Genomic DNA, 23,063 nt, shown 5'->3' on the forward strand with positions numbered 1-23,063 from the left:
TGACAATTATGACAACACATCCCATTAATGCTCCTCTTGGTTGTTGTTGTGAAACAGAAATATTTCCTGTGGGTTTCCACTATCAGTATCCAGATAACCCTCTTAATATTGTGTTTGAACTTGCATGCGATATACAACATTACACTTTCACCCTCACACCAAGAAAATGTCATTTTCCCACGAGGAGCCCCCGCCCCCACCCCGATGTCGAGCATGTCTGAAGGAACTGGCACCAAGCCGAGATCTCAGTGCTCAATCCACTGACAGCCCGTCACATTAACATACGGACATAGCTGAGCTTCACAGCAAACTTTTGCTTTGCGTTTACAATGCCAGCACAAGCTTAACAGTTTTCAAACAATTATCATATCTAGCCTTTGTTCTCACTCATTTCCAGCCAACGTTCTCTTCTTCTGGACACATTCCCCCGTTCATATCAATACGCCGAATTTCTCACTCACGAGGTCTGTTCCTCATTAGCAGAACAGGAACTCTGGTTATTTCTTTTCTTTCTTCTCTTCCTTGGATGGGTTTTTAACTACCTTTTTTGTTTCTTTGTCTTTTCCCACCTGAATAGCACCATCCTTTCCATTTGCTGATTTTTTGGTAGTCTCCTTGGACTTTACATTTTTCTCTAGGCCTTTTTCCTTTTCCTTCCCTCTGTCTCTTTTAGCCTTGTCAGGATCTTTCTTTACTTTATTCACGTCAACAGCTTTCTTGTCCTTTCGATCTGTAGCATCTTTTCCTTTCCTGGCTTTCTTTTTTTCTTCCTCATCTTTGATTTCCTCCTTCTTGGGTTCCTGCTTCTCCCTTAATTTCTTGAGCGGTTCTTTGACAGCTTCTTTTACTTTTTAGTTTTTCGGTTAAAAAAGAGGAAATGTTCAATAAGAGAACTATTCTTAGATCAGAAAACATGAACAACTATCTAATAGCTTGGATCTAATTCTTAATGTTTGTTAGATGCCAATTTAAACCCATTCGTGTTGGCTTTCAGCAGCACCCCGCAGCATGCAGCCAGCCATGCCCTTAGCTCGCTGCCCTGGGCCAGGGACCACCACGCCTCTGTTACCCGACTGCTCAGCAACTGCTGCAGGATTCTACAGACAGCTTATCTGTGAGCATGGAAACCACAGCAAACTGGGAATCTTTGACAATTGTGTGAACGCTGTCGGATCTAGAAACCTCAAGAGTGTCACTAAAATGATTTTTTTCACAATTTTCTCAACTTTCCAAAACTACCACTGGAAGCGTTATACCAACACAAATGTGTGCTACAGCATTTTACTGACATTGTCACCTCAGATTAAGCCATGACGTAAGAATTCATTTGAAGTATATATTTCACAAAAAGAAGAAATAAGGCCACAATAAAAACCAGCAATATCCTGGTGAATTAAATCAGCTCCAAGAAAGTCAACTTGGCTTGACTATATTCAGCGAAATCAAAGTAATGGCTGTAATTAATCTGAATTCTTAAATCTTTGCGTTATGTTATGTAGTGTTATTAGCAATACTTTTTATTTATTTTGCTTTTGGAGTTGTAACTTTTATGCTTATTTTCTCTACTTCTATTCACAATTGGCTGTGACATGGTATCTAGGTAACATGTCAGAACAGAATTCTTGACATTGCAATGTTCAAGATTTACTTTCACTTTGGCCACAGTTTAGAAACAAATTGTCAGTACCAGCAGCAGTCTCCAGAATGAGGATTTTGAACTCAAGAGAATTTAGAAACTTTTTCATTAAATCTCTGTATGCAATATTTGTATTTAATTTTAAAATTAATACTCCCACATTATTAAGAAGTAATAAAAATTTTATATACAAAATACAACAGCTATTTTTATTTAGACTTTTGATAGAAACTGCAGGCTGTTGAGGCAAAGAGCAGGCAAGGGACAACATCTGTCCGGTACCGTCTGCCTTGCACCGCTGTGTAACAGCTCTGCGGAGTTCAGACTGCCACCACACAGCTCCGTCTGAAAGAAGTCACACCACGTTTCCTTCCAACTGTTCTTTGGCATAAAGCATTTGAAATAAATCATACCATTTCTTCATTCTCATATCAAACATGGAAAAATAATCCAAAACTCGGGAACGAAGTGTTAAATTATATTTATTACATTTTTGCAACCAAGTCATACCAAGCACAAGGTGGAACAAAAGCTGAAAAACTAAACTGGCATGCAAGATGCTGGGAAAAGTCACATTCACATCAACATGAGAGCGTCCCTCAGCAAACGCGCTTTCTCCTAAGGAGACTGTATCACAAACAGCGTGTGCTTTTCACACACTGATAGAAAAAACACACTGAAGTCTACGTGTCCTTAATGCAACAAAGAGACCGTGTTCTTCACACAGCACCGCGCTGGGCGGGGATAACTGAGCACATCTGAAAAGTGCAGCACCTGAAGCATGTCTGGCAGTCGGGTGCTTTCCTGAGGCTGAGGAGCTTTCGTTAGTCTCTCCCTTGCACTGAACACATTAGGCCATTGTGTCCTGTTCATAGCAATGTCATTATAAATAAACACAGGGCAGAAACTGGCTGCAAGCTACCCTACTTTAAGCTTTTGAAGGATTTTAAGTATCAGCACTGCAATCAATCCTGCAAAAAATATCAAAGGGGAAGTTACTGAACTTTAACTAAATTTCCCCTCCCAGAAAGAAACAGATGAAACTATTTAAGCACAGACCTAAATATAAATTAAGGCCCTCAGTCCAATTGCAATATAGCAATAGCTCATGAATTAACCAAACATAGCCAAAGGAGGATTTCACACACAGCAAAATGTGCACATATATCAGAACTTGTTTTTAAACATGCAGAATATGAAGTTAACATAAATTACTTCTAATCCAAACAAGCCAACTGTTGTAAAACAATCTGCACAAACAGAATATAATCTCTAGTTAGGAAAGCGCTCACATTGGCATTAAATTACAATCGGTATTAAAGAAATCTTACTGAAAACTGGGGAGGAGAATAGTTTGCCGCACCATCAGACAACACTTAGCCGACACAGCTACTGTTAGTAAACAGGATTATAACCTGCGATCCGTATTCACAATGTGCATGCATTTCAGACATCATTAGCTGCATAAAGTTCCACAACAAAAAGAACGTAAAAAATACCTTTGACTTTAGTTTTTTTCTTGGCTACCCCTCCTGGCTCCTCACCTGATTTGTTGCAAAACGGAAATAGGTTATGAACACATCTTTGATGTTCAACAAACATGACATAAAACTTTCCAATCTGCCATGCCATGGAAAGAGTTATCTGTCCACAGCACACCGCAATGCTATGGAGAGACAGCAGAGATTGACTCATCAAGAATAAAGCATCTTCAGCACCCAGACCACCACTGGTACTGAGACGGAACACAATGGATCCGAGAGAAGCAGCACATTACCAGATGCATGCTACTTGAGATGCTTCTGAACGCCTCCGAGCTCGCTGGGTTCTCTCCAGACAGCACGGTGTCAGGTCATTGGGACCAACATCCCACGGGATTTCTCTGACAGTGCCAGTTCTCTCGCAAACCCATCAACTTACATTTGTATACAAGTTTATTATATTTAACAAACACTAACTCAAAAGACCTTCAGGCATCTACATACTGTAGATTCTATAAATTGAATATTTTCTTACAATAAATTACAATCTGTGTTTCTTTATGTGTTTTAGCAAAGGTATTCCAGTTGCCATTTCATTTCAGTTAAATACTTACTGCTTCACTTAACACTATTTAAGACTGCTAAAACCTTTATTTAAAAAAAAAATAAAAAATCTTACTCTCCAAAGTCAGGTGCTGCCCTCTTTCCCCGTTGTAGCTAACAGAACTGATGTAATTCAACATCTTGATTGTGTTTATTCCTAGTTCCACAGGAGGCATGAAGGCAAACGCCTTCCCCAAAATGAAAAGAACAATTAGCCTCCTCTTCCTAATACCATAAAATGAGATTGGATTCTCACCATCATGCTGCTGTGGATTAAGACCTAGATCCCATAAACACAAATACTTTAGCCACAAAAATCACATGCATTACTACCTAAAAAACAACTACAAAGTTAAGAAAAGTCATAGTAAATGTATTTTTTCGACTCACACATAATGTGATTAAACTAGAAGAGACATTGCCACGTCTCAGTGTCAGGCTCCTCATTCACACATACAAAGCACCTGACATCTGAACCTTGAGCTTACGTTTCCAGAGAACAATTAATAACTGTCCCAACTGCATCAACACACCTCAACACTTGTTCTTAAAAAACAAAACAAACAAACCTCCCATATTCTACAATTTTAAAAAATCATAAATATGTAGTCGTTAAAGTAACTGTGCCCAACTTGCATCTAATTTCTATCTCAACATGCTTTCAAAGTACCACACCTTGACACCATGGCCAACATTTCTTAAAAATGGGTTATCCAGGTAAAAATACAATTTTTCGAACAATTTCCTTACAAACTCATATCTGGATATGAAAAAAATTTTAAGGTACTCCCTCACAGATTACAATCAATGTTGAAGTCCAGACTTCCAACTTGACTAGAATCATTATTCAATCTTATCACTTCTCAGCAGTGGGTGGAAAAATAAGTAAACAATTTTCTCAGATAAAAGGAAGAATAGACTCTAATTTTATTATACTATAGCATCAATGACAATATAAGTAATAAAAGGGAATCACAAAGTAGCACAAAGCCATATTTAAATTTCCAGCTCCTCCTCTCTTTTCATGGTACAATTAAATGTTACTGGATATTTTAAGATACAATTTTTAAAACGTCTTGAGACAGAAAATTGTTTACAAACACCTGTATACAACAAAATTATCCTACAGATACTTGAAATTGTTTTTCAAGAGAAGAATACGCACTGGGTTGAAAGATCACAAAATACCTTGTTCACTGATCATTGGTATTTCACTCATTAAATATTCAGGCAAGCAGTAATTTGTTCCAACCTTCTTTTGTACAATGAAATGTTAAGATTCTCAGCGAATTACCAATGCATAACATAATTCTGTAAATCATGTTTAGTTTAACATAATATGAACAGATCCATTTGCAGGAAAAGCATGTCGAATAACATATTTCAAAATCTTAATACTATGTAAGAATTACAAGGCAGAAATCCTGCTGCCTCTTGATTTCTACCTGGACTGGGTCCCTGCGATGGATACAGCACAGGGAAGTCTCATTTGTGACCCCCAAAGAGGCTGAAGCAAGACAAGGGTGCAAAACACGTCATTTTGCCAAGATAGGAATGTCCTGGGACATGGGATGAAATCTGGCATCTCAGCAAACTCATTGGCTCTTCCAGCCTTGGGGCATACAAACCAACGTCCAGAATTCTATGAATCACGTCACTAAACTAGTGCACCCTTATTCTAAGCCCCAATTCAAGTGCCTTTACACTTTTTCTGAGCTAGTTTTTAAATTCCTTCTTTTTTCCTCTCACTCCCATGTTGAAAATGTCCAGCGCTGGCAGTACAAGAAGTAATACAGAGCTGAGAACCACCGACGTGGTTACAGTGGAATGGCTGCTATGGGAGTCAGTGAATTACAAAGCAGACCTCAAGGTTAACATAGCTGGATACGTTTCCAACATTTTCCAAAGAGCTGCTTTAAACAAGCACACTAAAAAATTAAATATTCATGTCAAAGTAGTTATTTTTACATAATGCTCACTGGTAGATAACAGTCTCCTAACTGATTCTTTGAAACTCAGAATATTACAAAGCATTCTAATTCTGCAACAAAATCCAGTCATTTCCTCTGTTTTTCCTCATAAAAACCTCCAAGAACAACCTCCACAAAAAGAACCCTCAAGTGACAGCACAGCTTCAGAATTTCAGCACCAAAACAAAAATAAATGAATACTCTCTTTATTCAGAAAGACAACCATTGCAAACCAAAAATAATAAATAGCAAAGCACTCAGTCTTTTTGAGCACTTTCACAGGTGTTGACAGATAATATTCTCATATTTAACAATTTACTGAGAAAGCTGAAGTTTATTCCCGCATATGCAAATTTTATATTACTAATTTATTAATAACTGAAAACTTTAATATCCTTGCTATACAAAAGGCTTTGCCACATGAAAAAAAGACCCACAACATCTACCTGCACAATCCCTTTTAACCTGGTGCATCACGCAACGGATGTAAACCAGTTAATGTGGCTTATCCACTTAGGGGTGAAAAAAGGACGAAGCCACTTCACATTGACCACAGGAAGCACAGGGTCAAGGTTAGCACTGAGCGAGTCAAGGTTAGCACTGGGCAGCTGGCAGGCAGAACTGCTGCCCTCCTGCAGTGTGTGCACAGCCTGGAGAACAGAAAGGATCAAGCTTTAAAGGGCTTGTGTTCAGACTCTTAACTCAGGAGGTCCCATCAAAAACCTCCTTCACGGCCCAGAATATTTCCAAAAGATGTTAAAACTGCAGAAAGGAAACACAAATCTGTAAGCCAAAACCACTGTTACCCTCTTCTATCTCCTCCTGCAGCAGAACTGCAAGTCAGAAAAGGCTACAATTGTCTGTAAATGCACCTCCACTTAATTACTGCTATTACTCTGCATTTTTGACACGCCACATTGAATATACCAGTTTCTGTTAAACAAAAGAGCTTCTGCCAGAAGGCTGCACCCACTTACCTTACACTGAACTCATCACTTGTATGCAGATTACTGGGCATGCCAAAGCAGAGAGCTTTTTTAATTCATACAACTAGCATAAAAAATTGAAATACTGTCAACACATTCTCAGTAAGTTGCCTTAATATCTCTTGCTTGTTTAATTGCTTAATTTTAGAAGAAAAGTTCAAATTAGAGACACAGGGCAGAAAGCATTGCTGTATGCACCAGCCTTGCCCAGCTCCCAAACACTAATCAATTCATGGGTACAATACAGGTGGTCTTCCCCCCATTTGAAACAATTTCTAGAGTGAAAGACTGAACACGTTCTCAAAAAAGCTCATACTTGAGGAAAAAAAAAGTTGTTGCAATATGAATGTCAACAGCTATCCAAACAATTCCCCGTTTATTCTACTCAATTCTATGTGACTATAGATTAGGAGCATTGTTATTTTTCCCCATACAAAACACTGTCAAATGATATAATTTCGAGGGTGGTCACAGAAATCTGGGGTTCAAACCTTCCAAAAATTCTCAGCCATTTCAGATATATGGGTACTAAGTTTCCCCCCAACAATTTCTTTACATGAGTATCACAGCAAAGCAAGATAGACCTCGTGCTACAACGGTTAATGGAGTATTCTGTCTGAAGGTTGTAAAGTTCTGCTGAAGACTGGCAGTCAAAATCTCAAACATTTACCCACATGAGAAAATGGCAAAGCAAGACATCCCGTAGATTTGTAAAAAAGCTGGCCAAACAGGAAGACTACAACTTTAGTCACAAACTTTTACTCCTGGAGCTCTACAGAGTTTAATGTAAATGACCTGTAAGGAATACGAACGTAGCTAACAAAAGCTCTGTGTCCAGTTAAACATAAAATCATTACTTTTTTCATTCTTTACTAGCTACGAAGCCTAGCAACTTTCTATCACTTAAACAACATTTTCCTCATTAAAAACATTGTTTGCTACTAATTTGCTCCTATTTGAAATTCTCAAACCAAAAACTGTAGGTAGAAAGCAGCAGCTTTGCCTTCTAAAATAATTATCTAAAACAATACCAGAAGGCAAAGCTGCTACAGCTTTCCACCTACAGTATCAAATCACTTTGAGGGTTTTCTGGACTTCTTTTGAAGCATTAACATACTGGCTGTATTTTATGTGACTGACAGTCACCACAAACCAATTAATTAAAGCCAAACTCTTCTATCCCAAGCTTCAGTGGAGCTTTGACAGCTCTACCCACCACCAGCAAGAGTTTCATTATTAACAGGAACCACACTAGGCAAGATAACACACATCACCAGGGAACCTCCATGACACCAAATCCGGAGTGTCTTGGCCCACATTTCATCTCCCTGGCCCAAGATAAACTCATTTACTGTTTATTGATGTGACCACTGCCTGTTCCAGTGCCTGCAGCTTTCTCATGGCTCAAGCAATCTATTTATCTCTGTTTCACATGAAACTCCCCCAGGTTATCAGTGTGTACTTGAACTATTTGGTATAAACTTCACAACACAAAGTCTTCACAACAGACGTCTTCCTCCTCTGTTTGCCTATCCAGTTCTGTTACTGAAGGATCTACAGTAGAATTCAGTGCTCCATGACAATTTCTCTGCTTCATACTTAGAGATACAATTATCTCACAGTTGTGATGGAACTCTTATTTCTAATCCAAATCTGCTTCTAATAGAAAATAGGAGAAAAAAAAAAAAGCCAAACATAGCAAACCAGCTGGCTTATCTCCTGTGTCTCAGACACTTTAAGTTTCTTCCACTTGCTAAAAAACTTCTCAGTAATATTCCACAGATCTACTAGTGTTTATTTTCATAGCATACAGGGGTTTTTTTTGCTTGCCCTATATATTACCCTTCTTATATCCTAATCCTCAAATACTTGGAAGAAATGACTGATGTTTTGGTGGCTCCATTTCATTTGTAAATACTAAACAGCAATATTGAAACTTCAGAATTTTTTTTAAACACTTCACTTCCTTAACACTAACACTTTACTACTTTTTAAAGACTGAGTAGAAGCCTGAGTTGGATGATATAATTAAAGTTTTTTCAAAGCAGGCAAGTTAAATTGCCTTGCAATTGCCATTCCAAAGCAAGGGCAAATCCATCCAATATAAAAACAGCCCGAAATTCCAGCCTGTATCCACTAGGGTTCAAACTTAGTATGAACTTTATATGGGAAACGGACACCAACTTGGGCATAGCAGGCATCACAATAAACAATTTCATAGAATTTGAATAATGATCTGAGTACACTATTCACGTATTCAAATGACAGCTCCGTTTCAGCTTTCAGTACCTGACACAAACAGCAGGTCACAATTATAAGCTCTCTTTCCCAGAACAATAACGTTAGCAGACAGAATTCACGTACATGAAAAGCATTTTCGGAACAACTGTCATAAAACAGGAAAAGGATTAAAATTCGCTCAACTCCATTATGTTCTTGAATTTAGCAAGGAATAGAAGACATTCCATTCTAATTTCCAATTAGTCTTTAATTTATTCAGTATTACATCAGAAATACATAGTCAGAGCTGCCCACTTCCATAAGAAGCCCACCTTACAAAAACCTCAAAACAAGTTTGGAATGGCCCTTGTGGTGTGAAAGGACTGAAAACTCAGTTTGAGAAGTCAGTGGGAACAAACCACACAGTGACACAGTTTCTCCTGAATACAACAGCCGTCAGACAACTTGGAGAGAAACGTTTCGGTAACACTTTCAAGCACTTTTCGTTTAAACGTTTTCATTTGAACAGGTAAAAAGACTCTTCTCTGAGAAATCAGTGAATCACAAAATAAAGTATTTATTAAAACTGTATTTCACAGGAGAATTATCATTGTCATGTCTACATTAAGGATTAACACATCGAGATGTATTTACACAATGCAGCCATGCCAGGATACTTTACAATAAGAGCTGTTACAAAACGCTTCAGCTAATGTTTGCCAGAAGGACAAATGCTATCGTGTGAGCAGCAGAGGTTATTACACTGAGCTTTGTAAGCTTTGTGCACAAAATGCACAAACGGAAGCACATACAGAAACCAGCTACATAACCGCAGATACACGTTGTAATCTACATATGTACACACCCTGTCCCAAAAACGGGAAAAGTCACTGGGAGGCTGTCCCCCAGTGCCACTGCACTGCATGGCTGCCTGCAGCTCAACCTCTGCAGCGTCCAGGCCGGAGTTTCCCCTCAGTGCCATCCATTCCTCTTATATTAGACTGATGATTTCATGGAAAGACAATCAAATTAGTCTCTGGGTCACTGGTTCTGTAAATCCAAAATAACACAAGTCTTTTTTCCCTGCACCCCTTCATTCTGTGACGTACCATCAACATCATCTGCAGCTTCGCTCTCCTCTTCTTCTAGTGTTTCAAAGGGAGTCAATACATCATAGAGAAATGAGAGGAAGCCATAAAACCAATCAGAGCTTTCCTCTGCTAAAATATTAAGGACTTCCTCAAGGGAATCAATATTTTCATTACTGCCATCTTTGGTCAGGCCTACACAAGAACAGGGGAAAGAGAGAGAGGGAAGGAAAAAAAGAGACAGCAGTTAGGCGGAAGGAAGAAATGTAAAAGGAGGACCTGTGAAAGACATCTCATGTCACAGAGAGCAGTCTTTACAGGATTGCTAATTAGGAAGTAGAAAGATGTTAAGAAAGTTGAATCTTTCCAAGTACAGACTACAATTTGGACAATAAGCATGCACAATATTATGCCAAAACCTCAAAAAAAAAATATAAAAAGGTGGCAGCTTTGCTGTCCCTTCTTCCTAGTCCTAACACCAAACCCATTTATATTCAGTTGTCTTGCTGCAGCATTTACCTTTCGACAGTTTTTAAACAGCAATCCTCCACTACTCAAAATCATCCAATTTGCCTTTTATTTTTTTTTTAAACCATCAGGTTCAAATTAAGAGCTTGCAATTGATAGCCCAGATAACATTTAAAAGCAAACGGTATTTAAACAAACTCGTGTTAAGGATAACATTTATTCTACCATACAGAATTTTGATTTCGCTTAGAAGTGAGGACTGGTTTGCAGTTTGTGTGCTTCTTTGTTTTTTTTAACATGTTTCTAAATAATTTCTTTCTATTAGATATGTTCTACGTGATATACTTGATCCTCAGGAATTGATTCCAAACCTGAGGATATCTAGAATACTAGATAAAAATGGCAGCCAATATAAGGGGTGTATGTGTTGTACCACAGAGAATCCAAAGCAGCTAAAGACAGCTAAAGTGGAGATGGCCAGAGCGGTGAAGAACGAGCTTGTCACTTCGAAACTCCCCGATACCCGGAGCTGCTCTCTTGGGCTATGAGACCCCCTGATCTAACAGGTATTCGTAAAATACAAATAAGCTGTGAGTAATGCTCTCTTTTTTTCCTTCTGTTTTGTTTGTTTTTAAATTAAAATCCACTGTTTGACATTTATTAATAAACAAAATTTCAACTTTTCCATTCTGGGAAAAGTACAACAGAGTGACCAAGCAATGAGAAACATTAATTATTGGTAAGCTTTAAAGTGAGAGAGGGAGGAATTTCCCCCACTTCTAGCCAAAACAAACCTTAATTTGTGTTGGAGAAACAGAAAAGAGGGCTCAGGGTGCAGACAGACTGCTGAGACATAAAATTAAATTAACATGTTGCACAGGCAGACTACAAAGCAATATTAGGTGCGGGTTAACAGAACATTCCGTATAGAGGAGTTCATGGCACAGACATTTAACACATTTCAACACGTTTTTCTTACAGCACATAGTGAAAGTATCAATGATAATTCTGAGGAAACTTCCAAGTCCATGATGTTCCACATCCTTGTACCTGGATGTCCAGAACCTCTACTTGAGTGACCAGCCATTCTCTTTAATTTCTCATTGGATAGCCCAAAGGTTTAAAAATGACAAATTGAATCCAGGAGGCAATCAAGGAATTACAAATATCCCTCTCCAACTTCTTCCATGGCTTAGTTCTATAAAAATTAAATTTTATAGACTTAACTTTATGCATGGTAGTCAGTCATCATTCTAATTTGTTTTCAAGATTTGGACCAAACAAGATGTAAAGACATAAACCAAAGTAAAAAAAATAAAAAAATTAAGTGATAAACACAGAATTACAAATATTTGTATCATTCTATTCTGTTGGAATCTGGCACTAAAAAAAAAAAACAAACCCAACACACCACTCATAGAAGACCCCAGGCTTTAGACAGCATTGCCGTAAGCACATGAAGAACCATGTAGCTGCCTCTGTTTTTGCACTAAGTCAAGAATAAGGCTCTTGGGCAATTATCCTATAAAATGTAACAAGGAGTACAGCAGCATATTTTGTTTGAAAAGATTATGGCACCAAAGGGAACCACAGAAACGGAAAGAATACCTCTTATAGTCTTTACCATAAAAACCACCAAACAACAAACCTCAAACCCTTTCTTTACAAAACCTATCCAAGATTAATATAATGACCTCTGAATCCAAGGGGGGGAAAAAAACAAAAGCACTTCAGCCTGAGTTACAGAGAGTAACACATTACTTCATGTATCTATCTTTTTTGCTCTTATAAAGAGTTAAAATAAAAAAAAAAAAACTAATTAATACTTGAACGATTTTTCATCTTCATTCATCCCCATAAGTGAGAAGAACTGCTTTTCAAAGTAAAACTCACGAACTGATAAGCATGATAAGAAGTGCCTGCAAATGGGGACAAGAGCAGAACCGCCCGATGAGGCAGCAAATAACCACTGCATTGCAAGAGGAGTCTAAACACTGCAATCGAAATGAAACAGTGATCAAGGGAGTCAAAATCTTTGTCTATTCACCTGTGTTAAGGCAATCAATGGGGCAGAGGGCTAGCCTATACTCATTTAAAAAGACACAGCCTTTCTTCTCCTGCAAACATCTCTCCTACAAGAACGAGGTCGTGCAAGCTTTTCAATATTGGAAGGTGCTAGAGCAGAAGGTGAGAAAACAGAGAAGAGTATGACATTTATCCTAAACATCTGAACCTTAAAAAAGGTATTCTTTTAACTCCCATTATCTCACCAGATTTTCTGAAAGTGCAATCTTTGCATGACTGCTTGCAAACCTCTTTTTCTACTACAGGTGAACCAGGGGGAAAAGGGTTGGTTTACAGAAGCTTGGCTTCTCCTGTTTACTCCCCTTTATTTGTTGATACACTGTGTTTGGGGTTTTCCCCTTCTCTGCATAGCCAGTCTATTCTGAACTAAATGCACAAGAACAATATATGGACTTTATGCAGCTGCAGTTCCAAAATTGTACTAACTACTGCAGCCTTGAAGTAGAATTTCTCAGGATACTGTTGCTTGTTAACAAGTACTGAAGCACAAAAAATGGCCTGGCTCCAAGGATTCCATTACAACAGGCACTGGTACATGCCTTTTTTCCTAACACTACTAAAGCCACTGTTTTTCTCTGCTGAGCTCAGGCCGAGCACAGAGGTATAACACTCCTTCTGAGAAGAATAACTTCCTTCCAAGAACAACCAAAGTGAGGTGGGCAAACAGTGGGAGGAGAATGACTGATAGCAGAAGCCTTCAAAGGAGCAGATGAAGAAGCCTGTCTTCCCATTACCACAGAACCTCACAAATACCTGTGGAAAAGAAAGAATCTGCAAGAGAACCACAGACTAGCTTCAACCAGTTTGCATTTCCACCCTGGATAATTTAGTTATCAATTGATACAAAACTAACCGAACAAATATTTGGGCTTGGGTGGCTGGCTGGGTTTAGGTGGGGTTTTCTTCCCCCATCTTGCACACCATTTTCAACATTACACAAATACCCCAAGAGAACTTAATCTCAAACCTCCTTGGATTTCAACAAATGAGAAGAACAGACCCTATCGTACTTATACATAAAAAAAAGTAAAATAATACATTTTAATTCTTCTATGTAGGTGTGCCTAGGTCATACAGAAAACTACTAAGTGAGCAGCTACTAAACCGTTCTTTCAAATATAAAACAAACTCCTGCTGGTAGAAGCATTTCTCAAAATTAAATTAACTTTAACATGTATTTATCATTAACATGCAAAGTAAATATTTTAATTTATAGGGCAAACTAAATATTATGGAAGTGGACAACACTAAACCACTGTACACGCCACAATTTCAATATACAGTAGTTTAGGAATAACTAGAGAACAGAAAAGAAAAAAAAGCATTACTTCCTAGCATAACCACCAAGCAGTAGTATCTCCTTTGTAAGTCAATATTAAACTAGCAGAGAAACCACTTGCTGTTACAGTAGCCTGACCCAGAGAAAAGCCCCAGAAAGTAACAAGTCTCCTAACACAGCACATACACTAACAAAATCCTCACAAACACAAGGTAAATTAGAAAGTTACCCTAACGCAGTTGAATATAGACTTACAACATGGTTTTCTGTACTACAAAGGCTTAATTCTGGAAGACAAATTCCTCAAGAGGGAATCTAGTCTTCCAGTTTCTGCATCAATGAAATAATTTTAGTCTGCATAGTTCATGACAAAATAACTGTAGGTTAGAAACTACCTTTGCTAGTCTTGGGGAAAATGCACAGCCAAGGTTTGAAATAATGTGCGGGTCTTATAATTAATGTATCTTTGTCTGGTAAGTCCAAAATGATAAAATGTTTGTTTGGTCAGCAACCCATGAAGAACTGCTGAGAGTTGCCAAAAGAAGTAAGAAACTAGGTGAAAGGTAATACCAGCCGGGGAAGATCGCAACCACCGACTCATGGACAACCCACCGCAGTTTTACCACGGACCCGAGAGAAGAACCAAGCATGCACACTAATTTAAGGACTAGGCAAGGAGATTTTACCCAATCATTATTAAAATAATAATGCATATGTATCAGAAAGTTGACTATGTTAATGCTCTGTGTATAAATAACCGTTCATCAGAAAGCTTGGTGTGCTGTACTGGGACAGACACCCATCTCCGTGTAGATACACAATAAAATAAGTTTTTGGGACAACATAGTGGTGTTCACTATGTTCATACTAAAATATTAAATATAAACAAGCACAATAATTCACTGGGAACTTCAGTTAACAACATTATATGCTAGTTATTAGAAAAAACATATTTTATATTCATGATTTTTATCAATGCCATGGAACTTTTCAAAATTTACCGTTTCCTTTGTACTGCAGAAAATATTCCTAAACTTAAATGAGATGAAATCATATTTCTAACAAGTACTCAAAAATAATAACTTTTGATCTGTGACCTTTTAATGTCACATTTGAAGTATAAGGTTTAAACGTGAGATAAGACAAGCTTATAATAGAAACACTGTCATATACTGGCAGAATTCCCAGCTATATCACGCTGCATGAAACAGAGGTCGAACAACGCAGCAGCATGTTTCTGGATACCTCTCTGCCAATCTGAATCTAAACACTACATAGCAGACAGAGAAAGATTACGATTATAACGATACAAAGTGTTCTCTTATTCACCATTTATAACTACCGCCCAATTTGTAGCTCTGAAGCACATCAGAGCACTGGAATGCCTCACACCACTGCAAACCAGTTCAGCAATTTTGATTGCATTGGTTTTCTTTAACCATTAAGAGATTAAACAAATGAAGTCCCCCAAAAGACTTGCTTATTTCTACAAAATAAATGGGGAAAAACAAACTGATGATAAACTGATTTTTATGCACTGAGTTTTAAATAGCAATTGATAACTTTGGCTAATTTGAGATATTCCACTTTGCCCTCTTCTCAAGCCATTACTTACTATGCTGGGCTTTCTGTTGCTTTATTTAACTTGCTAGCTTTGTGTGCTCAGAATAGCTTTACATTTGAACAGATCAGTTAAAGAAAAGTAATCTTTCTAAAATCAGGTATGCAATAAATCATAGAATCATAGAATGGTTTGGGTTGGAAGGGACCTTAGAGATCATCCAGTGCCACCCCCTGCCATGGGCAGGGACCCCTCCCACTAGCCCAGGTTGCCCAAAGCCTCATCCAGCCTGGCCTTGAACCCCTCCAGGGATGGGGCATCCACAGCTTCTCTGGGCACCCTGGGCCACTGCCTCACCACCCTCACAGGAAAACATTTCTTCCTAATGTCTAGCCTAAATCTGCCCTCTTCCAATTTAAATCCATTCCAATCCTTTATTGTGAAGCAGGAGATGGCAACTGCTAGAACACGCAGGTAAAGGGCCATATCAGGAAACATGTCTGTGATCAAAATTTCTCCTTGAAGATATCTAATAAGCAGAAAGGCATTCTCCCAAACTACAAGGAACAGAAGCCTAAAACCAGGGTTCCAATGTCAAAGAAGAAAAATACATGTCATACAGGATTTCTGAAGGGCAAAGAAAACAAACAGACTTGCAAAGTACTAGGAATAGAGGAAAGACAGTAGAAAAATATGCTAAACAAACCATTATAAAAAAAGGCCTGCTGGAACTAATTCTGAAACAGACCTTGCTTAACATGTTAACAAACAACGTTTTAACTCCTGAGTCATCTTAAGCCTTACATCTATGTATTTTTTAATAATCGCAATCATCTTTCAGCAGTCAATACAGCAGCATCCACCACCTAACTCAAAATCATCCTGCAAGTAAGTAAATGCTTCCCACTTACATATTAGAAGAAAAACCACAACTTGCTACAAAAAGTTGCACATACAATCCTACAACTTTCATTAAGAAAAAACCCACCACAATTAAATCAATTTCAGTTCTCCAATTAGGAAAAAACAGAAATATTGTTTGGACATTAAAAAAAAACCAAAGATGAACATGACAACAGAAGTATATAGATTATTCCAGCTGTGTTTGTACTTGCCTAGCAATACTTTAGCATCTTCCACATCAAAATCTCCATCTCCGTCAGCATCATATATCCCAAGCTTGCCTAGAAATGCAAAGAGAGGAAGAAGAGAGAATTAGGGATTCAGCAGTTTGTTTCCAGCGCAGTGCTTTCAATGTGCGATGGCTGACTGCCAATGCTAGGTTGTTACGATACCTTTTTAATGATTTAGCTGTACTCTCCTTAACCATATCGTAAATTTGCTGGAAAAATATTACAAATATTTTAAGTTCCTTTCTCCATTTCCTAGACTTCAGACCGAACACAAATTCATCTTTTTTCCATACATTTATTTCTGGTGCTCGCGGATTTAAAACAAATCTGTAATTAAGTGATGAGCTTTATGTGAACATGTTTTGCTCAGAATAAAATCTATGTTCACAAGGAACTGTCAAAATGTTTGAGGGTAAAGAAATAATAAATCAATTTATCAAATAATCATCGTTTGTTTTCTAATTATATGTTTTTTGCCATTCTAAATTCTCAGAAAAAAAAAAGTTGTCCATCCTTTTACAGGCGACTAATATATCAGACTTGTCACTTTTATTTTTGAAACTGCAGCTCTACTAGCCCTAAGTATAAGCAAAAGCAGAACCCAGTTTCTATTAAAAAATAATTTTTAGCACAGAGTCATGGTATCCAAGATTAGAAGTGTCCTGGGATCATCAAGTTACTAGTTATCTAATTAGTTTTGATAAAATTCAGACATAACTCTTAATAGGATTGAAACTCTGTACACCGTTTGCAGAACTGTAAGTCCTTAGCTTGCCAGTTTATTATTACATTTGACTTCTCCAAATAGAGGCAGAACTTGATTGCCATTAAAATAAATGAAATACATGATTAATGTAAGACTTAAAAAATTAGAAAACAGTTCTGTGGAAGAAAAGGTTCAGACCTGTGTCTAGAGTAGACAAAAAAAAGGCCATCACACTGAAGCAAACAATTCGAAAGGATCTTATCAGTTTACGGTTAAACACAACAGACTGGTGGAATAAATGTAATTCTCTACAAATAAGAAGAATTGCATCATCTTCAAAACCATGAATAATGAAACAGATGAGAAATGATTGAGTTTCATGTAATTGTAGAAGAATAGTAATTCTCTAAAAAATAAAAAAAAATGAAAAAGTAAACCAAAATTTTTAGCCAAGGGGCTATAAAGTAATTTTGCTTCTCTAATATCCTACCTTGTAGGACCTCTGACAAGTTATAACGGAAATCCTTTGCTTTGGCTGCATGCATAGTAAAAAATATAGAAACCATTATTTGCATCACTAGACCCAGTTAAGTTTCAAACCAGAAGCTTCTCTGAAAAGCAGTCCAGATCAAAAAAACATATACCAACAGACTTGTAAAGCTGTAAAGCTCGCAGAAGTGCATGTTGAAGCCCACAGGTTCAGGGACAATAAACAGCTCTACCTATGGACGCACATCTTGAAATCTGACACATTAATTTTCACCCTTAGGTCTTACATTAACCATGCTATCTTAACACTGACAGATTGCGGTACAGTTATCATCATTATAAGCTTGAAACTAAGGTCATTCAACAGCGCATTCACGAGAGGATGACTGATCAGCAGTCCTGACCCTATGGGCAACGCAGTCCATCGTAAGAGCGGTAACATTAGCTGCCTGCTTTCAACCCCTGCAGCAAGTTTCTGAGAGCTCAAACTGAAAAAATGCATACGTACCTGACCTTTCACATGAACTACAGCATGCATGTTACAAAGAGATCCAAATCTACCCTTGGAGAGTTCTGAAATTCTTTAATAAACATAGGATATCAATAACCTTTCTCAGTCTTAGGAGAATCCCACTACAACATCATAAAGGTGTTCAGCAGTAAAACGTACTTTTTGAACGATATTGCCTATTCTTATCGTGTAGGTCATTTGCAAACATCACAGTCGTCAGTTCAGCTCTCTAGAAATTTAAAATGGCCTCCATTTAATGTACGTCATAATAATTATTAGAATCATCTTAAGATTTAAAATTCTTACCTAGAACTTCTTCATAATCTACAAGTTCAAACCAGACAACTGCTACTGACGTCCAAACTCCCAGCAAAGCAATTACCATAAACCAGGTGAAGAACGAGCTTCCAGAGAGGCCTTCTTTCTTTCCATTCCTGCCTCCTCCATGCTTACTCTCTGTTAAAATAAGAAAAAAAAGTAGGAAAAATGGATTTATATAAGAGTTAGAAAATCATGACTGAGGATATAATTATAAGTCTTGTTTCTTATGACTACACAGAATACAAGACATTGGAGTAACACTTTTTTGGGGCTCTTTGGTTGGTTGGTTTTGGTTTAGTTTTGTTTTCTTTTTAAACTTCACCACTGTTACTTGCTTTTCATATCACTGTGAATTACATTGGAAAGCTAGATTATTATTAAGTAAAAGCCCTATAACCAAACAAATACCAAAAACCTACATGTAATTTGTCTTAACAACTTAGTTGGAAATCCCCCCTTCCTCCCCTTGAGTGTGTATTTATACAGAGCTTAACATTTTTGAGATGCTTTGCATTTGTGCCAGCAGTTCTCAAAGTGCCACCAGACGGCAACATGACAGGCAGAAAGCGTTCAGAAGAAAAGCTTTTTTTCTGAAGCACGTTTCAAAGCTAGTTGAATTAGCTCACAAAATCAACATGAAAATTCAAATAGCCTAAGAAGGCTCTAAAATCTAAATTATAAAATCTAAGACTCCAAGTTCAGACACTGTTCCAACTAAAGCTATCTTCCCTGTTGCTGAGAATCAAGCAGAGGTTCACTACATGCTGAATAAATACCCGTTAGGCTTCCAGTCCCAGGGAACACACAGGTAAAAGGATGACACAGCATCTGAATGCAAATCACAGCTCCATTGAGAACCACACACGTGGAAAGTGGGCATATATAAAAAAAATACAGTCGTTATAAACCACTGGGCAAAGAAAGACCCCAATCTAGCATACCCTGGGATAGGGGGCTTTAAATGGTCAGCACGACCAGAGAAGTGCTCAGTCCATGGCTTTAGGGCCATTTTAGAGAACGACAAATGCACACAGTAAATAAATGTGCATCCAAAAAGATGCCTGTGGGCTTTCTCCAAAGCTCAAGTGCTCTGCTCTTCTGTCTCCTGATACAACTGCCGCACGGCTGGCCCTTGGCCACAGCTTTATGCCTACCAGCCTGCTCCAGTCACTCTCTGCTGAGCACCAGCCTTTGCCTGCCCAGACACACTCAGTCCTAGTTACTGAAGCAAAACTACTTACGTATTTTGAAATACTCCAGGAACTTTGTCATTAATATTGTGGTAATATCAGATAGACAGTTAACATTATCATACCAACTTCAAGTAATGTTTGATGTATTTATCAATACTAATCATAGAAAAAGACAAAAAACAACAGCTAAATATCAACATGATTTTTTTCAGAATAAAATGGAGTAGCTCTGAAAGATGACCAATGAGATTGGTGACTGACTGAATTATTTCTGCAATAAATATTTTATAAAAGTACTTTCAGACCCTGCTTGACACCAAGTTCACAGCTCTAATAAGTTAACTTTCTATTACATTCCTTGTGCTATATACACACCAAATTCTGATCAATTAATAAAAAGTAAACCTGACTTATGCCAGCTCTTGCTCAGCTCAGCATTTTATTGAAACAAAATCTTCTTTTATTCAGACTACTCCACACAAAAATAACAACTATTTAGTTTCTTTTTTGTGTTAAACAAAAAGTTTCCTCGGTATAGGCTGTCCAATACTATTCAGAAAGAAATGAGACAACTTCGGCTCGCATCAGGCACACACTGCTGGCTGCTGCACAGCACCCTGATTGCACATGGGCAAGGTCCATGCACAGAACCCACCACAACAGCTCTCCTGTGGGAGACACAGGTAGCCTGAAAACAGAGGCAAAGACAAGCAGCATGTGCCAGCACATTCAGAAATATGATCAACTGTATATGAAAATTATTGAACGTACTCTTGAGCTGGAAATGTTCGTATTCAGAAAGAAACAATTATACTGTGTAACGGCAGAGCTTCACTACTCCTGCGTTCCAATGCAGTCAATGGAAACTTCCTATGTATTTAAAATGAAACCTTAAGACAAAAAACATTTTAAATTATTCCAGGTTACAACTTTGTTCTAGAGCAAACTAGGTATCAGAAGAGGCAAAGAGGAAAGAGAACCTTTCAGGCTTACTCACTTAGCTTACTGTTTTCTACTGTTTACTGCTAGTTGTCTCTGGAGAAAGGGGCTTTACTTATTAGAAGAACAGAACAGAAAAAAAAAGAAAAAAGGAAAAGCCATTTAAGTAGTGAAGCACAGCTATTCAGATTTTTTTGAGTCTAAAAGGCTGTCTCATGCAAACGCCTCAAAGCCAGATTCTGCTATAAAAAATATCATTCACAACAGCTACAAAGATACCTTTTTATGCTGTGGCTTCCTATCTTATAAGAAAATATTTTCAGAACCCTTGAAAAATTCTTCAAGGAATTCAACCATGACAGCTTGATCAGGCAACACTTTAATATAAATGGAAGATATGCAACATAAAATTTACCTACAGTCTGCACAGCTAACCCACACATAGGGTCAGAACAAAACACTGTAAGGACTGACGCTGGCTCAGAGCTCGTTCCAGTTAATTCTCAATGCAAGCTCTTGCCCTGAACACATTGCCAGCCACGTCAGAAGTAGGTCACTTGCCATATCTGGTAAGCCTGTGCTTATACCACCAGATGTCTTTATGCAGACATCAGAAACTCTTAAAATGTGCTCTGTTCCTCAACGGCAAACCTTAAAAGTCCTATACCCCACCAACCCTGCATTAAGAGCGACGCCCAGACAAAAACGTATGAAAACTTTTTTCCTTTTACTTTAGCTTATGTTAAAGAGACGTAGCAATTTTACATACTCCAAAAGTAACTTTGAAGTCAGATATTAGAAGACAAAACAAGGTCTCTCATGTTAATACGTGCTCTACTCCAGCAAAAACCGAGTTACAATTCACCACCTGCCATCAACTCATGAAATACCTCTACTCCAGAGAACATTTAATCAGAGAGAACAAAGGCAGCCTGTAACACAGAACAGTGAACCGGCTGGCAAACACCAGCATACCACAGTAAGCCAGTTAATTTGCTGACTACAAGATCAGACATAGCCCGTATTCACAACTATGCATTTTCCATTTGTCCACAAAAAGGTCAGGATGGTACCTGTGTCGTCAGCCATAACATTAGGGCTCGATTTCCACAGACAGAGCGAATGTGTCGGTATCTCCAAAAAGGAACGTTGCAGGCAGAATAAGAAATTATTTATCCTCACTGTAGTCTTGCAACAGGAGCAAACAAGTTTCCTAAAGCCAGCTCAGCTGGAGCACGAAACTGGACCCAAGAGAAACCTCTCCTCCAAGCCTATTTTTAGAGCAGCTATCCTCAGGAGCCAAACGCTTTTCAGAACTCATATGGCAATCCAGTTCTGACGACAATCAAATTCACTCACTCCTCCTACCAGAGCATCCTGGGTAGCTGATCCTTTCCCCTCCCCTTAATCCTCCAGCATCAAACACAGCAGCGAATGAAACCGAGCACGTTGTACGGCAGTATTTTTGCTGCAGTGTGTGCCTCGATGCCTGAGCTTTGAGGATATTGAATCCATCAGCATAACCTGCAACAACACAAGGCTGGACACAAAGCTTGCCTCCTTGCATTTGCTAAGTTGGCCCCTGCCCAAGAAACTTTCTCCATGTTGGCACTCCTCTGCCGGGCTTCCCGAGTATCCTGTAGAGATTGCTCATTTGAAACTTGCTAGCTACATTAAGAATAAAAGACAGCTGATTTCCAAAATGTAGTTCTGAGCCTTCTGAAAGGGTTACTGGAAACCAACCACGCACATTCTTTCCAAAGAACTTTCCGACCAGAACTGTTTGCCAATACACTTCATCTTTGGTTCCAGCAGACCCAAAGGAGGGTTACTGACCAAACCAAAACCTGTTCCCCTAGAGTGCAATACACAACAGGCCACCAAGGTAAACCAGGCAAAATTCCTACTGCACATGTGTCAGAAGTAGCAGAGGTGTTGATTTGGTTCGTTGCCCTCTGTTTCCAGAAATGCCTAACACGAACTCACCCCACCCCACCTGTAAATCCTGACAACACGTACTCTACCTGTACCATCTAAAGCTAACACAAACGGTCTATGATCAACATAGTCTCTTTTTCTTAACGACCAGAAAAAGAGGAAAAACCCCACTAATATCTTTTTTAAAACAGTTTTTATGTAAAGGTTTTTGGGGTGGGGTCAGAAACAAGTATTTTGAGTAAAATATCTATTAAAGCATTCCCTGTGGATACTATTTCCCCCCATCTATTAAACTACAAGCTTTTATTTAGCCCCTCTCACTACTGTGAGGCAGGTCAGATAGGTGTGTGTATACATATATATACACACACTTTTTTTGTGATATGTATTTTAAAATCTAGACTCAATAAGCATCTGTGTTGAACTGATCCGTTCTGAGAAGTCCACACACCATAA

The 23,063-nt window shown here is 38.2% G+C and overlaps 1 protein-coding gene across 1 annotated transcript; it reads right to left on the reverse strand.

Moving 5' to 3' along the window:
• Window positions 1-569: 569 nt before the first annotated feature.
• On the reverse strand, window positions 570-22,039 carry LOC104464240 (aspartyl/asparaginyl beta-hydroxylase-like; the record flags this gene model as incomplete). Its single annotated transcript, XM_010076888.1, has 5 exons — window positions 21,743-22,039; window positions 18,523-18,672; window positions 16,493-16,561; window positions 3,136-3,180; window positions 570-847 (listed from the first exon to the last, which is right to left on the reverse strand). Coding segments are annotated over exons 1-5 (558 nt in total), but the record flags the coding sequence as incomplete, so codon positions are not given.
• Between the last annotated feature and the right edge of the window lie 1,024 nt (window positions 22,040-23,063).

This window comes from Pterocles gutturalis, unplaced genomic scaffold (genome assembly GCF_000699245.1).
Source record: "Pterocles gutturalis isolate BGI_N339 unplaced genomic scaffold, ASM69924v1 scaffold8128, whole genome shotgun sequence".
In the NCBI taxonomy this organism is placed as follows: Eukaryota; Metazoa; Chordata; class Aves; order Pterocliformes; family Pteroclidae; genus Pterocles; species Pterocles gutturalis.